This window comes from Larimichthys crocea, chromosome XIX, assembly GCF_000972845.2.
Source record: "Larimichthys crocea isolate SSNF chromosome XIX, L_crocea_2.0, whole genome shotgun sequence".
In the NCBI taxonomy this organism is placed as follows: Eukaryota; Metazoa; Chordata; class Actinopteri; family Sciaenidae; genus Larimichthys; species Larimichthys crocea.
The window spans coordinates 3,800,036-3,817,187 of record NC_040029.1 but is presented as its reverse complement, the minus strand read 5'-3'; the positions used below and the strand labels follow the sequence as shown (position 1 = coordinate 3,817,187).

General features: G+C 42.7%; 1 protein-coding gene across 1 annotated transcript; it reads right to left on the bottom strand.

The window, feature by feature from the left end:
• Positions 1-12,771: 12,771 nt before the first annotated feature.
• Positions 12,772-15,640, bottom strand: slitrk1 (SLIT and NTRK like family member 1). Its single transcript, XM_010739441.3, has one exon. The coding sequence runs from the start codon at positions 15,001-15,003 to the stop codon at positions 12,886-12,888; it is 2,118 nt and encodes a 705-aa protein (XP_010737743.1). The 5' UTR covers positions 15,004-15,640; the 3' UTR covers positions 12,772-12,885.
• Between the last annotated feature and the right edge of the window lie 1,512 nt (positions 15,641-17,152).

Sequence of the window (17,152 nt, the reverse complement as noted above, 5' to 3'; positions counted from 1 at the left end):
GGTGGTCACGATTAAAACGTCCACAAAGTTGAAAAACGGTGGCTCTGCATTAACAGCGATTACACCTTTTTGGGTTCACCTTAAATGTAGGTTGTTCTATTAAGAATTTCTATTGGAGTCAAACTAAAATTTTAGCTCATACTGTATTATTCTCAGGTAGGCGAGAAGGGAAACCTCCCAGCGTGAACCAGAACAATATATATATTATATATATATAGATATATATATATATATATATATATATATATAGTTTAGTTTTTTTTTAAAGATTATTTTTTTGGCCTTTTTATGCTTTTATTGATAGTACAGCTGAAGATAGACAGGAAGCAGAGGACAGAGAGAGGGGGAGTGACACGCAGTAAATTAGCCGTCCGATGCGGGGTTCGAACCGGAGCCAGCTGCAGCGAGGACTATAGCCTCCACACACGGGGCGGCCGCTTAACAATATTTTGAGTTCCTGTATTTTACATTGTGTCCTATAATCTACTCACTGTTTTCATTAGTTTCATCATACACATAGCTGTTAAGTTACTTATTAACCATTGACTTTATGTCATGTTGTGTGAATGGTTCCTTACCTGAATTGGACACCAGTGCAAGAGCTGGTGGACAAAACACTGAATTATTGTTGTTCTTAGTCAGGATACTAAACTTCAAATTGCTCTTGCAAGGGAATATTTGCTAGCTGACGCTGCTACATGTAGCTTTCACCAGTACGAGGCTGAGTTGAGTCATTGTTCAACTTGGGTGGATTCCATCCTTTCCTTATCCAGATTCGATTTCATTTTAATGCCAAGCGTAGAATGGAAATGATTTTGCAAAGTCTGCGGGCCGATTTATATTATCAGTGATAAATGAAGTGTACAGTCCTCACTGCAACTTCACATTAGCCATCGAATCTGCTTTGGCTCTATATGTTTCTCACAGAGCGATAAACTTAATTCACTCTTAGATGGATTCTGGCTCATCGCACCCAGCAGATGCTCCCTGTGCCTCTTATATGATATCGCTTTCCACTTCCTGCCAAAACATGTGCTGGAATAAAAAATATAGAGGGTGCGACACTAGAATGGTATACAGCACGAAGCGCTCAGCGAATTCACTCTAGATTGGTGTAGTTTAACCTCGCTTTCTTTCTCTATCATTTACCATCTGTATATTATTCCCATTCCCTTTCCTCCATCAATGAATGTAATCAACCCACCACCCCTACCGCCGCTGCCACTATCACAGCCACCGCCCATCCCTCATGCCTCTCTGCGTCTCATTCAGAACTGGCGACAGCTATTCCCAAAGGCCTTCTCCTATTCCTTGCATTTGTTAAACACAATCATTGGCTGGTTCAACTCACCGGACCGCTAACCACAGCCTCTGTCAGACATGTGGTGCTTTTTGTCAGGGCTTTATCCACAATAGAGAGCACTTTGTTATAATTCCATGATGAAAGGGAAATGCTTTGTAGGACCAAAAATTCATTTGTTAAATATTAAAAGCCATATTTCTAAAGTTCATGCAGTGTTCTTCCCTCGATTCTCTACTTTATAATTGCAGGTTCATGCAAAATATAACTCTAAATCAAAGCTACCTCCACCTCTTCCTCCAAACTCAGCCTTTTCAGCACCACATTTGGCACTGAGCACTCCTCGTACCACCTTTTTAAATCACTCCCAAAAAAAGAAATTGACCAGAGGGGACGAACGCAACATTAAACATTAAAAAGTTGGCTCTCCAGATCCCCGTCATCAGCCTTTTCATGCGATTTTCCTTCACTCCCACTGCTGAGCTTCTGATGATATGAGTCACATTTTGCGAGTGGTGTGTCATCGCATAGTGGATAGTTGTTTTTACCAGTACACCTTGTAGCTATCGTTTTGGAGGCATTCCCAAACTAAGAATGACTCAAAACAAGGAATTGGTTGATAGGGAGAAGTGGGACAAGGTCATGTGTTTCCATCTGATCATCATATAAGTGGAGAAATTTGGTAGGAAGGAAGCAGTCTACATCAGATGTAAAACATTTTAGCAATTTTAAAAGACTCATTTCAGTAATTTATGAGCTGGATTTTGTGGCCTTGGCTCTTTCATACCTCTATTGTACAATTTCATTATTACTGCAAATCAAACTAAGTGATTTTTGCCTATAGAGGCTAACATGCATCCACTCTGCTCATGTTACATTTTCCAATTACATCACTGCTTTCATACCTTATAGTGCCTTTTCAAGTGGATTTATCTGCCACAGAGCCATGTCCCAAAAACCCTTTATTTTAACCTGCCACCCATTTTGCTTACTGCAATTTCAGTGCCCCCCGAACACAAAGCTAGAAGATAAAACCTCATAATCTCCTCGTGAGCTGCCGCACTCCACCTCCAAATGTGCATGGGCATGTGGTTCTGCATGTGTTCTTTGTATGATGAGAGCGGGCTAGAATGCCCAGGGCATCTGTTGACCCAGCTGGCATTTGCTGAGCGCTTGTAGTACGCCAGGTTAAGGACAACATTTATCCAGCGCGCATTTGTATTTGCATCTGTGTGTGTACGAAAGAGTGAGAGGGAGTGAGTGGATATGTATTTGTGTTTTTGTGTGTGGGTGTGTGCTTGTGCACTGGAGGCTAGGTCAAGGGTAACAGTTCTACAATGTCTGTTGATTCTGGTGAGGCACATTTAAAAAAAAAAAACAGCTAAAAGGGCCAAACAGCAGTTGACAGCCATGAAATAAATAAATAATAATTGCCAATGACATTTTCTGAAACAATCGCCACATAGATTGCTGCAACAAACATTTTATTCCTTCCTCTCCCGTGCTCGAGAGCCATACCAGCGCCTCGTAGCCTGAGGTGCTAAGCAACAACTCCACATTCTGTCTAAAAACTAAATATAAGAGAGAGACGGTGAGGGAGGAAGAATATGCTCTTGTTTTGAAAGACGAAAAAAAAATCCTTCAGGCGATAAGAAGACGGGAAAGCAGAACCTTTTCTTGGAAAGCGGTGGCGGCAACCGGAGAAACTAAAGATACTAAGTCTTGTCATGCGTTTAGTCTTTTCCGACACGCGCGCAAAAAACCAAAACGCAGCAGCCTATAACAAAAGATCACGAAGACATGTGGACAATTTGTCTGACACCCTAACATCGGAGGAAACGCTTAGCAACTGATGTCAGCAGATTTTTTTTTTTTTTTTTGTGGACTTGTTGCTGCTGTTGTCGGCGGTGTTGGGGATGATGATGTGGTTGTTGCGAGCTGCCTCAAACTGTCAGGCTAAATAGAGTGGGGTGTGAGGGAAGTCAATTCCTCCCCCCCAACCCCTGTCTTCGAGAGCCTATCGATTTGCCAGTCATCAAAGAGTGACAAAGGAGTGAAAAATCAAAACATATCCGTCTAAATGGCTCCGAGTGAATCAGAAGGCAAACAATGAAGCGAGCGGGGATGGGGGGGGATGAAATAAGGATGACCTTTTCCGTGGCAACGTTGCACCATTCACTGTGTGTTTCCATGCGGAAAAAAACCACCTTAAATGGATGATTTCATTCACTATTCTGCTCCTAAAGCGCTGTTTAGACGCAGAGGAAGCGCTCACATGTAACATTAGTTCCTTTCATAAAGCTTTAGATGCACGGCCTGTCAGCTGAACAACTTCTAGTTCAGACGAGCTGCACTGTGAATATTTAATTGAAGCAAGTTAAGGTGCTCGGGGAGTTAAAAAGGTGGAGTCACCTATAGACCAGAAAGCACATCCGTGCCAATTCCTTGCACATATGGACGCTGGTCAACATATGACACTTCTACACTGACATATCAAAGCGTGTCTTGTCTAATGGCGGTGAAGCTCTCGCCGCACGGCGCAGTATGTGGCAATGCAAATTAGTTTCATCTTTCATGTTTTCACTCGTGCTTTGGGTTGATGTTTCAATGAAGCGGAGTTCAAAGTTACCTCCGAGTAGCTGGAGCCACTGCGTCTGGCGAATCTTGTAGAAGGTGGGGTTAGGTGCAATATGTTGTTTTGGAAATGATGCATTTAGGTGTCTGGTAAGATTAATCAGGCCGACTATAATTAGCATGTCTGAAAGGCTATTCCAGAACACTTGATTATACTCCTTTTGGGAAACCAATGACTTAAAATAACGGCAAAGTCTCCTTGAAACGACAGCGCTTTGGTTACAAAGGATCCGACATGTCTGTCAAGTGTAATTGGGGCTACTTTGCAATTCATGAAACTTTAAATTGGTTCAGACGGGAAACAGTTATGCACTTATGCACAAGCTAACCTGAAGTATTGTTTGAAAATCACAGATTACTGGGTCGAGGTTCGAATACTTTTCTAAAATATTTTCATATGACTGTCTGACCAAACTGACTGAAGTAAACTATCTCATAAAAGACAAATATTGACACCCCAAATCTCTAAATTGACCAAAATCACAATTTTAAAGAGTATAATATGACTACATGGCTCTGGACATTAAAAAGAAAAAGAAAACATTGAGAAACTCAAAGTTCCAAGGCAAGAAATGTCTGAATTATTGTGTTAAATGTTAAAATTATTGAACTTTTTCGACAAAGTTTGAGCACTTCAAATCTGTATGCGGTATCCACACTGAATTTTAATTTCCGTTTAGAAATTAGCTTAGTTTCCTTTTCTAGAATCATTAGTTTCATCATCTATCATATTAAGTTTGATCCCTCGTGGTCAGCAGTTTCCATCACTGCACACGTATTATGAGCCGCAGCTGTCTGAACCTGTTTGAATCTTCAGGGTTTCTTTGCATTTTAATCAGAGACGAACACCATGTGACTCACCTGAGAGACATAACTGCCTCCATCATGTCACTTTCTGTTCTTTCTATGAGAACAAAGAAGGATTTCTGGTGAATATAAATGCATGCTGGGAATGATATTTAAAAAAAATAAAAAAATGTTTTCTAAATAACACAATTTGATACATTCAAGGTCCAGTGTGAAGGATCTAGCAGTGGAGTTGCAGATTGCAAACAACTAAATACAGTTTGCCAAGTTTGTAGGAGGAACTATGGTGGTCAAGAAACGTAGAAACTTGGCAGATTAACATTTTATATTCCATTCTTGTCATATTCTGCAAATAAATCTTACACACTGAACCTGAAAATAAAAGACCAATTGGACATTTTGTTAACTGATTATTGAATTAAAAGACTGAAATCATGATTGAAAGTTTTGAAAGTGATATGTAGACAATCTAATCCTGAAACATAAAATAAAAGTTTATTTGACATAATTGATGATTCGATTCTACAGTACTAATGAATTTCACGTAAAATAAGAACACTGGTCTCCCTATTAAAAGCAGATCCACTATTAAAGAACAAATGTTAATAGAACTTTCTCACTTTGTAATGAATCACAGATTTATTGTCTAAGTCATCAAATTTCTTTTACCATTGTTCCAGCAAGAGAATTCATTTTGAGGCACAATTTGATCGTTCCGACTTGTAATTGTTATTCATGGAAAGAATATGAATAGACATTTTTACTATTTTCAATAAGCTTTAATAACTAAGGTTGTGCCCTGGCTGAATTATTGTTCTGTTCTGGGTCATGGAGACCCTTGATCCTCTATAACAGCCCAAAAAACATACTTGACATTGTTTGTCACCAGGAAATTTCCTGATTTTATGACAATTGTAGAAACATAATTTTGAATTGATTACATTTAGGAGGTTTGGAGATCCCAACTATTCAAAACAATGGACTTCAGTGTAGATAGACTTTACACTGGGCTACACTTCCAAATCCCAAATATGTCTAATATAGGGTTTGAGTTATTTAAGTTTTACAACATAAGCGAAGGGTTACCACTTCAGTACTTCCCTGCTGTACATATTGAGCATTAATGAGGTCAGATGAGAATAAAAAAACATATTTGAAGAAAAAAAATGTGGTAAGAAATGAGAAAGCCTGTGTACAAACAGATTTAATACTGTTTTGTGGACATTGGCTCCCCTATTTGTATTAGATTACCTTGTGTGCTCCCATTATGTTACAGACCACAACCTTTTGTAAAGGCATGTGTCCCGGTCAGGCTTAGTTGATGCCAAACTTAATTAACTAAACTAAAAACAGGGTTTTTGGAGATTATTATGCTTGAAAGCAAACATAATCACGATAGCTAACAAGCTGCCAAAACCTGAAACAGCCTTCAAGGTTCTTTTGAATTTCTTAGTGTGTGCACTGGGTTTTCTTTCAACCAGTGTTCACAGGTAAGGATTAAAGAAGGAAAAAAAAGGCTGACAGATTTTGCTTGAGCTTCTTGATTACCAGACTTTGTGTATTGCGCTTTCATTATTATGTCGGTGACTAATCGGGGTGCATGGATAAAACATGCGTTCAAGCTCTCTAATCCACAAACCGACCTAGAGCATTGTTGTATTCCATCAACAGCATCTTAACTTTTCTACCAGAGAGAAAAGCTTTGGATACAAATATCTGATTGTATAAAAGGCAACTAGAAAGAAAGTGTCTGGACTTGGGAGGCTCTCACTGAGTACTCAATAGGCCAAACTCCCCTTGGCCCACTTACAAACTATCTCTGACCAGATGGATAATTGTGAAAAGCAATGAGGGCAGGTTTCCTCGGGTTCAGACCAAGATAGATTCAGGAAATTAAAATGTCTGATAGCCTCGATGTCAGGGTGGAGGGTACGTGTGTGCACATGTGTCCTCAAACTTATACATGGAGGGTAAACTCAATCTCGCAGCCCCACTTTCCCCCGAATAAATCCTTACATGTTCTTATTCCAAGACTGCAAACAAAATCCATTTTGTTTTTTATGGTTGTGGGACCTGTTTGAGCAGTGTAATCAGATCAGGTAGAGCCACATAATGCCTGAAATGCCAGTGAGGGATGGGCACGCGTGTGGCCTCTAAATGAAATCAATGAGGTGATCGATAAGTGGGGGCTGGAAGAAGAGGATTACTTAGAGCTGGAGGAAACACTCGGTAGGCCATTCACTCATCTTGATTAAAGGCCTCGCTCGGTGGTTTGACGTAAGCCGGCGCGCAGTGGGTTGACACCAGATCTGGGTCAATTATGATTTTAGATGCTTTTAATTACTCCGAAAGTTTGCTTTATAGTCTGTCAGCAGATCATGCGAGCATGGGCAAGGTCTGAAATCCTTGAACTGCTTCAGAGTTTGATCGATTTATCTGCCCACATTTGGGCTCTGATCACACCTTCAAAAGTATGCAACTTTGACTATTTTTTTCATGTGCCACTGCTTTGCTGCAGTGATCTAAAGCTCCACCAAGCAACAGCTCCAGTTTACTTGTCATTGAGCTAAATACACAACAATAGAAGACTGATTAGCCACTGTGAAAATAACTTACAGTAACTGTACACTGAGCAAGGCTGCAGGCAAATTCCCATCCAGCATGAACACATTTTTACCCTCTAAAGGTTTGCCTTTGTTCATGTAACTCTATTGGAGACATGTTTTTCTTGGATATGTTTGCATATTGAAAGGTATATTAACAAGCACAACAATGATTACACAAGTTAATGCCTGCTTGTCACGCCGCTGTGTAAAACACTTGCACCCCAGTGCATTCAAGCTAATACCGAACTCAATCACCGGGCCCTGATTTCGAGCACAACATTAAACCATAACTATTGTGACTCGCAATGAACTAATAAAACCCAACCACTGAGACTTATAGGCCAAGTGCTTTGCAGTGGATGGGCTAATAATAATATCTGAGAGTAACACCAAAAAATCCCTGGGGATAATGCCAGATAATCACTCGTGCGCACTCCCATGGAAAAAATAAGACTAGCAGCAAAGGGGATGCAGAGTTTGGAAGTGCAAGACTACTGGCAACTCTTCAGTGCAATGCGTGGGACTTTCATCAAAGCTAACATCAAAGGCTAATACCCAAGCTTAGATTCTTTTGGGGGATTTTTACAAAACCTAAAACAAAAGCAGACACACTGAATCTGACCACGGGGAGTGAGATAAAAGCTAGCCACTGATCTTTAGTGCAAATTAAAGGGAAAGACTGGTGTTTCCGGGGATTTTTCAGATTGATTTTTACATCATTGTGCTGTCATTTGTAAGTCTGCAGGAAAACGCTGAATGACTTGATCTTTTTTTTTTTTTTATCCAATTCAAATTCTACCTTCTTGGCTTCTTGGGGCCAGTTATCAAAGTTAGGTTACCAAACAAATACAGCACAATGAACGATGCAGATGTGCATGAGGTAGCACAAAAACAAGAGAGAACTTCAGTAGTGGGTGTTCAAGCTGTAATGGGAATTCCAACTGATGACTAAGCAGCCAAAAACCAGCCAGCTTTTTTTTCCCCTCCCAGTAAACTAACCTTGGAGCATTTTCTTTCTCAGCTTCCAAATACAGAACACATACAAAACTATTTTCCATGCCCTCAGGATTAAACGGTGCCCCCCCTCCCGACTCAAAACCAAAGCGGGACCATCGAGATTTACACCAAAGCTGAGTGTGTATGAGGTGTGTGGATGATGTTATCCCTGCTGGAAGTGTTGCATCAACTGCCAGCTCCTCGGGGGGACTATCACACGAACTACGGCAGGCCTGCTGGGCCCCAACAGTGTTGGAGTGCTGTGTGCCCAGCGTGCAAAAGAGGCTTCTCCACTCCGCCTGTGTTACCAACAGCTATTATCCATTGCATTAATGAAAAAGTCCGACTATTATACACTGAGTCACACAGGACCACAGCACAGGAACACGTAACAGAAAAATCTCTCTAATGGATTCAAATGGAGGGTACAACTGTGCCGCACAATATATGACATTTGCATTTTTCCCATGAATATAATAGAAGTCAATATATTTATACAACGGAAAGCAGCAGTTGAGTTACTGCTGTACAGCAGTGCAGCATAGCAGTATGATAATGCAATAATGTTCTGTTGATTCAGACACTTTCTTTCTTTCTTTCTTTCTTTTGACTTCTTATACACCAGTCAGAATAATTATATGTTATATAAAAATAGTAGTGGTAATTAAAGAGAGTCAGCCATCTTGGATGTTGAGTTCAAAAAGGAAACACAGTCACGCTGTAGTGTTGGGTATTGTATGATAATACAGCTAGCACTGCAGCAAGCAGTGTTGTAAGACACAAGATTGAGCTTGGTCTTGAGACCAGGCTCCAGACCACCTTTTAAAGGCCTCGGTCTTGTCTTGGAATTGGACAGAGAGGACAAACTCAGACAAAAAAAAGGACTCTGGATTTTAGTTCAAGACCACAACTGCTGGGATATCAATTAATCGTCTGATTTCTTTGACAGACATCAGCCAAATCTTCTGGAATAAAAATTGATTTCCTAAACTACAAAGATTTCATCTGCAAAACAGTGTCAGAAAAAAAACAAATTGTAAATTCTGCAAGGCGACGCTCAATGAGGTAAATATTAGCTCCCTAAGTAGGGTATATTGTATCTGGTCTCAGTCTCAACCCCTTAAAGTCTCGATACACTCTGGACTTGGTTTAGTTGGTTTTGACTATAACACTGGCAGCAAAATGTGCCTAAATGTGCCATTTTCTCTCCAGGGTACCAAGAAGTTAACATGATAAAATCATCTGAAGATAATATAATATCAGGATATAATAGAGGGATGAAATAACATTAATTTGACCCTTTTTTGCCATGTTGATGAACAAAGACATTACTCAGCGTACTTTCAGGATATTTGGTGCAACACAACATGAAGAGATAATAAATCAAAGCTGTCGCGTGTCCCATTAAACCAACTCAGTCAAATCCAATAAAAATACCTAAAGCACAGACATTTTTTTCTTTTTTTTACTCAACCTCAACCACACTTTATTTAACAAAATAGAAGCAGGTCAAATATCGCAAAGCATATAAATGTAACTTTGAAACACAGCGTTGTTTTTTTTTTGTCGTTTTTTTTTTGAAAATCATGACAAATCATCAGTGGGCTGTGGCACAGTAATAACACTCCACAGAAGAGACATATAGTTACCCCAGTCACCCTCTCTCTCCCTCCCTCCCTCCTCCTCCCCCCCTGGGGTATGATTGTGGACAGAAAAGTAAGGGGAAGGGGGGAGGAGGAGAGTGGGGACAAGGTGACTGGACAAAAACGAGGATGATGATGAGGGTTTGTCACAGATCTGCAGAGATGTTAGTCCCCCAAGGTCAAGCTGCGTTGCATGGTTACATATTTGGGGATAGAGGGAGGGTGGGTCAGGGGGGGGTATGCACATACATGCAGCTGCTCTCTCGTTTGTCAGACACACACGTGTGGGGCTGCATGCCTGCACGCACACACACACACACACACACGCACAGAAACAGGCTCGCACGCAAAGGGGCAAAGGGGGCAGGCGAAGACAAAGAAACAAAGCAGTGGGACGTGATTCAGCACCATGGACAGCGCTAGTTTGGGGAGTGGGGGGGGTAACTACTGTAACAAACCTTACTACTTTTGACTGCAGGCCCCCACTGAGGGAGGGGGGAGGAGGGAGGGAGGGGTGACAGGGGGTGTAAATCCGCATCTCAGATCATCACACGTACCTCTCATCATGGCCCATGGCATCTTAGGTACCGAATCTCTGGGTTTCTTCAAGAAATAAGAAAAAGAAAAGAAAAAAAAAACTGTCACAACATTTAAATTTACATCAGATTAAAAAAAAAACAAACAAACAGAAAAAAAAGGAATAAAAAATCATAAAAATAAATGGCAAATTGGCACATTCCTTGCATCGTTTCAGACCAGACACTGCAGAGAAGTTACAGAATTGTGAATTATATTATATTATTTGTTGTAAGATAGCCCCCCCTGACGTTGAATTCGTTTACATTTTTCACCTTTCGTTTGTTTGTTTTTTGTCTCCAATCCACGTCCGGTAAGCGGTACAGGCTGAGCAGAAAGACCCGACAGCTGAGCTCTGCGAACAGGTGTTCAGTCATTGCATTGTTTTCATAGAGACCATGCCACCACTCTCTCTCTCTCTCTCTCTCTCTCTCTCTCTCCTCTCTCTCTCTCTGTCTCCACTCCAAAAGGAAGAGTTCAAAATGCTGAATTGAAAAAGGCATTATCAAATCACCTCTTCATTATGTATGTATGTATGTGTGTGTGTGTGTGTGTGTGTGTGTGTGTGTGTGTGTGTGTGTGTGTGTGTGTGTGTGTGTGTGTGTGTGTGTGTGTTCACCCTCCCTCCCTCCCTACTCCCTGAACCACATGCTGACTTCTTTCCATAGCATGGCCTGCCCTCCCCTCCCTTGAGTTTTGTACGAAAGCAAGAACCGCCGCCCCTGAACAGCCTTATTTCAAGCACATTTTTGTCGTAGATACAGTGAGTTTTCAGTTCTCTTATTTGGACAAGATTAGATGGCTTTACAAAAGCTCACAATATGATGAAAGTGAATCATAGCCGGAAGCTTTTTTTTTTTTTTTTTTTTTTTTTTTTTTTTTTTTTTTTTTTTTTTTTTTTTTTTTTTTTTTTTTTTTTTTTTTTTTTTTTTTTTCCATTTTTTTTTTTTCAAACGTGGAGGAACACTTTTTTTTTCTGACATTTAAAAAAAGCATTCTACTCTAGATCAGTCTACCTGCGCTTTTACATGGATCGAATTATACTAGCTCAATTGAAAACACTTTGTTTGCTCGGTTTTTGAAAAAATATGATGGTATAAACCCCCCATTTTTTTTTTTTTTTTTATATATATATTTTCTTTTTTCTTCCTCTCACCCAAAGCAGGCTATATTCATTGACACACAAAACCACGGAACTGTTATTTTAGCTACATTAACTCTGCAGCATAAGCATCTGAGTGACGTTAATTGGTCATGCTCATCTGCATGTCTGAATATCTGAAAGTCAACAATTGGCACACCATAAAAGAACACAGTATTACATTCATAAAGGAGATGATGACTGCTGCAGACAGTGGGTTTTAATCTGCACCCCCCGTCTAGTATAAATAACCCCAATATTTATCGACAATCAAATGATAACAAACAGAAAAGAACATGCACTGACAGCTTTTCACTTCCATCACTCCTTTCCAGATTATCAGATTATTTTGTGTGTGTGTGTGTTTTTTTTTTTGTCTCTTTTCTCCAAACAAGTTTAAAACAACAAATACAAATCCTAACTGCAGGTTCACAAAAAATAGAGAAATGGCACTTTGTAATAGTCATATATATATAATTCTTAATATCTATATATTGTCATATTGATATAACATGAAAAGGGGTCGCTTCTTTGTTGGTTATGGTGGTTATGGTTCCTCGCCGCGCGCGTGTGTGTGTTTGAAACCATGCGGAAATATCATCATGCAGATTATGATACATCGGTCCGAGTATTTACATTTACATTCATGCGTTCGTGCACCATTCCCTGGGTCCTCGCTCTTCCCTCTCTCTCTCTCTTTCTCTCACGCACACACGCGCACACGCACACCCTCTCTCTCCTCCCCTCGCTCCTTTTTTGCTCCCTCTTTTCTGTCTCATACAGATCCGTAGTCCGATTGCGGCAAATAGCAGAACTGGGAGGAGGAGGAGGAGGAGGAAGGAGGAGGAAATAGGGAGGGTTGTTGTTTTTTTTGTTTTTTTCTTTTGTAGCCAGAAAGGGGAGAGGGGGGGAAAGGGTTGGGGTAGGGTGGGGGGGCTTGGCATATACATATATTACAGAGTGGGGGCCTGTGCAGCAGCAGACTGACTTACTTGGTTCAACTGGAGAAAACAAGACATAAACAAGTCTGTGTTCGCCTGAAAAGCGGATGATCTTGCCTCTTTTTTGTTTTTTTCTGAGTCATTTCTGTGCGTCAGTCTGTCCTGTGTGACTGTTTGTAATCCAGTCTGGTGTGTAGAGGGTTTTATTCTAGACTTACAGCAAAGAGTCCCCCTTTTTTTTTTACGCGTCATTTGTCGTGGAGAGGTGCGTGCTGCAGTCGAATCCCCGGTGCGCGCCCCCGTCTGCGTTATAAGGCCCGCTGTGCCAATAAGACGAGTCACACACTGTCTGTAAGGAATTGATCTCCGAGGCCGAAGAGTTCCCGTCCCTCCTCTTTGACCTCTTTCGATTCCTCAAAATAAACACAAGCATCCCTACGACAGTGAAAGCGGACGTGACAAACACCAACAGCAACCCGGGGACGAGCACCGAGATGGAGACCCTGTTCGGCTCCAAATAAGAGTTCGGGCGCGTCCCCGAGTCCTGGGTGAAAGTGCTGTTTTTGGACAGCGGGGTTGGGGGGACTTTGTCGTAGAGTTTGCGGCACATGAGGTCGTTCCGGACGTAGCGGAAATCGCGTTTCCAGAACTCTTCGGGGGACTCGCACTTGAGGTCGCTCACGATCACGTCGGCCCCCAACTTCTCCGTCCACTGCTTGAAGGGCACGATGTTGCACGAGCAATCCCACGGGTTCCCGTGCAAATCGATCTGTATGATTGAGTTGAGCTGGTCTAACACGCCAGCCACGGGGAGATAGGGGAAGTAATTATTATGCAGGCTGATTTTGGACAAAGAAATCCCAAGGAAAGCATCCACAGGTAAAGATTTCAGCAGGTTGTTGTTGAGGAACAGAACCCTCAGGTTGGGCATGGGGCTGAACGCACCTGCCGCTATCAGCTGGATGTCGTTGTATTCCAAACTGAGATATTCCAGATTCACGAGGCCCACGAACATCTCTGCTATCAGAGTATCCAGATAGTTCTTATCCATATACAGCCACCTGAGCTCGCTCTGGTTCTGGAAAGTGCTGTTGTCAATCACCTTGATGTTGTTCCCTCCCAGATCTAGCAGGTTGAGGCTGGAGTAGCCGAGCAGCTGGTTCTTTTTCACTGCATGGATGTTGTTATCTCTCATGTTCAACTCGTGCGCACTGAGGGGTTTGGGTTTGAGGCTGGACAGGCTCTCGATCTTTTTGCCCTCGCAGTTGACCCCAAGCCCCTGTCTGGAACCGACCAGCTTGCAGTTGCACGGCTGAGGGCACGTCACGTTGTGCAGCTGCTGCTGCTCCCTGTCCCCGTTCACACCTGTCAGCACGGGAGTTGGCCTCGTTTTCAGCTGCCAGTTCTCACGAGATTTGGAGCGACTCTTGGCACCGTGGTGTCCGCCAGGCGTCGGGGGCCCGCTGGCGTCTCCGTTGGGCTTGTAAGGCGTGGGATGGGGGCCACGGGATTCTGAGATCTCCTCCTGTGTGGGAGGGGCGACCAGGCTGGTGTCCACTCCGGGGTTCTCTGAAGGACACAGATCCGCTTCTGACGTCTCGTTTAAGTCGCCCCCTTGCAGCCGGGTGGGTGCCTCGCATATCACCCTCCCAATAAGTGCGTTATGCGGTATGTTCTCCAGCCATTCCTTAAGAGAAACCAGGTCGCAGTTACAGTCCCACGGGTTGTCCTCCAATAAAACCTCCGCAATGCCCGGTATCTGCTCAAGGATCCCCTCATAAGGCAACGTTTTGATTCGGTTCCCCCGCAGGTCGAGATGCGTAATGGGCACATGTTGAAACACGTTTATAGGTAGCGCACTGATGAGGTTGTCGTTAAGTATTAACACTTCAAGTTTATTTAGGTCCCTGAAAACGGCGGGGTCAATATCCCTCAATAGATTAAAATCAGCTTGGAGATATTCCAAGTCGTCTAACCCCAGAAATGTACTCTTCCTGAATGATCTGATCTTATTGTTATTGATGTGCAGCCTTTTCACCAGCTGCAATCCCAGAAACGCGCCGGGGACAATGTCGTGCAAGCCATTGTTTTCCAAATGCAGGCTCACAGCATTGTAAAAGTTGGCGAACTCGTTGGGAAATAGCCTGGATAGAGAATTCCCGTGCAACAGCAAGTGGTAAAACTGCGAGCTCGGGCCAGTCAAATGCTGCAGGGTGGTGAAGCTCCTTTTTTCGCAGTCTATGTGCAGATCACCCTCGATCTCGTTGCAAGAGCATATCTGCTCCTTACAAACGTCCCTTGTAACATTTCCACTAGCAACACAAAGAGCCGCATTCAGCAGAACAATCCAAAGCAGCATTTTTTTAACGTGGACAATTCATTCCCGGCTTCAAGACATACGAGCTGTGAATTCAGTCTACATCGATACAGAAGAAGAAGAAGAGGAGGGAGAAGAAGAAGAAGCCAAAAAAGACATTTAAGGGAGAGGATAAAGGCAGTCTTTTAGAGCACATCCATGCTGCATCTAACCTGCACTTGGGTCCAGACTTCCAGTTTGAAAATGACCACATAAGCGTCTCTTTCACGACCGAATCCTCGCAGCCTCCGCGCGTTTCGGATACAAATCAAAAAGAGGGAGCGACACAGTCCAGCACATCTTTCTCCTCTCTTTCTCTCTCTTTTGTTCACTTCGTCTAAGACTGACCTTGGCAGACAAAAATGGAACAAATCCGTGCCTTTTTTTTCTCCTCTCTTCTCCTCTCCTCTCTCTCTCTCTCTATCTCTCTCTCCTGCTCAGCTCGTGCTGCGCGTTGCGGCGTCGGGGAGCTCTCCCCTCTCCCCTGGTGCTGAATTCACACCCTGCGCTGGAGCTGTAGAGGCGATCCCACCGCTGCAAAACACCCGCATCCCCCCTTACATCCTTCGGCGTCTTGCCTCGCTCGTTTTTACACCCCCCCTCCTCCTCCTCCTCCTCCTCTTGCTTTTCCTCCTTTCCTTTCCTCCTCTCCTTTCCTCAACCCCCTTTTTCTTCCTTCTCTTCTCGATTCGGGGAATCACAAAAGGAGGAACGCGGAGACAGTGTTCATCCTAACGCGGTGCCCTAAGAAGAATCTGACACCCTCTGCTGAGATGTAATGGCAAACAACAACAAAAAAAAGAAAGATCCGTCGACTGTCTGACTGAGGGAATGCTGAGAAGCAAAAAAAAAAAAGAGCGAGAGGAGAAAAATCAATCCACATACAGGGGTGATTTTTTTCAATCACACTTTATAGCTTTCGATTTGTGCGTTATTTCCTTTCCAGATGCGCAAAAAAGACGTTCCCTGCACTAAAGCTGGCACTCTCAAAGCTCGCAGCTCCATGATAAAAGTGTCCGTCGTCGGTGAAGCTTGCTCGCACATTAGGATCGTGATACCTTACTTCAAAGCCTTTGAATTGCCCCCCCTCCCTCTCTCTCTCTCTCTCTCTCTGTCCTCCTCCTCCTGCTCCTTCTTCTTCTCCTTCTTCTTCTTCCAGTTCTTAAAGGATAAGCAGCGTTAGTTTGGCGGATCTCAGTCGTGGTTTCTCGTGCTCCAAGCCACCGCTGTTCCACCAGCCTCGACTTCTCTTCTCGCCCCTTCGCTTTGAAGAACACTGTTGAATGCGGTAAAAGCAATAATCCGCTACAGGCATGCCTCAGTCCAGCAAAGAAAGAAAGGAAAAAAGAAGAAAAAAAAACAGTTGACTATACAACAAACGATGCGTCAGTGTGGCACCCTATATGCGCATGTGTGCGTGACGTTTCCCTTTTTTTCCCTTAGTCTGATTTTTTATTTTTATTCATTTTTTTGCAAAAAAAAAAATAGATCTACACCTGTGAGATAAGATAAGCAGGGCAGTGATTTGGATGTGTGCTCACCTCCTATATGGATTTTTATTACACTCCATTGTTTTGGGAGTATTACGTCAGCTGAAATAAGGGAGGGGGTGCATGGTGATATGGGGGGGGGGGGGGGGTTGGTGTCACACAGGAGAGTTGAGGTAGTTATCCACCACCCCCTTTGCTCAGCTGGAATTAAGAGCAGAAAAGAAAATGGGATGCGAAGTTAAATATCCCCCCCATCTCTTATGATCGAATGACTGCTTCTGATTTCTCCCAACCCACGCACTTGTCTGTCTGTCTGTCTGTCTGTCTGTCTGTCTGTCTGTCTGTCTGTTGTTTATTATTTTGCTGTTGCTTGTCGTGCAGTCTGCCTACCTGTTGGCGTGTCTGGCTTCTTTGTTTTGTCTCTTTCTGTCTGTCTGTTTAGTTTTTTTGTCCGTATACATCACTTTGTGTCTGAAGTCGGGAGAATTCCACACACGATATATTCACACTGTCTTCATACTGTGCAGACTAAAGAGCTAGGAACAATCAGTGCAGTATTATAATACAATTATAATTAAGTACAGGTTTGAGGTACTTAAAGGTCCGGTGTGTAACATTTATTGATTGGCAGAAATATAATACAATAAGCATAACTATGTATT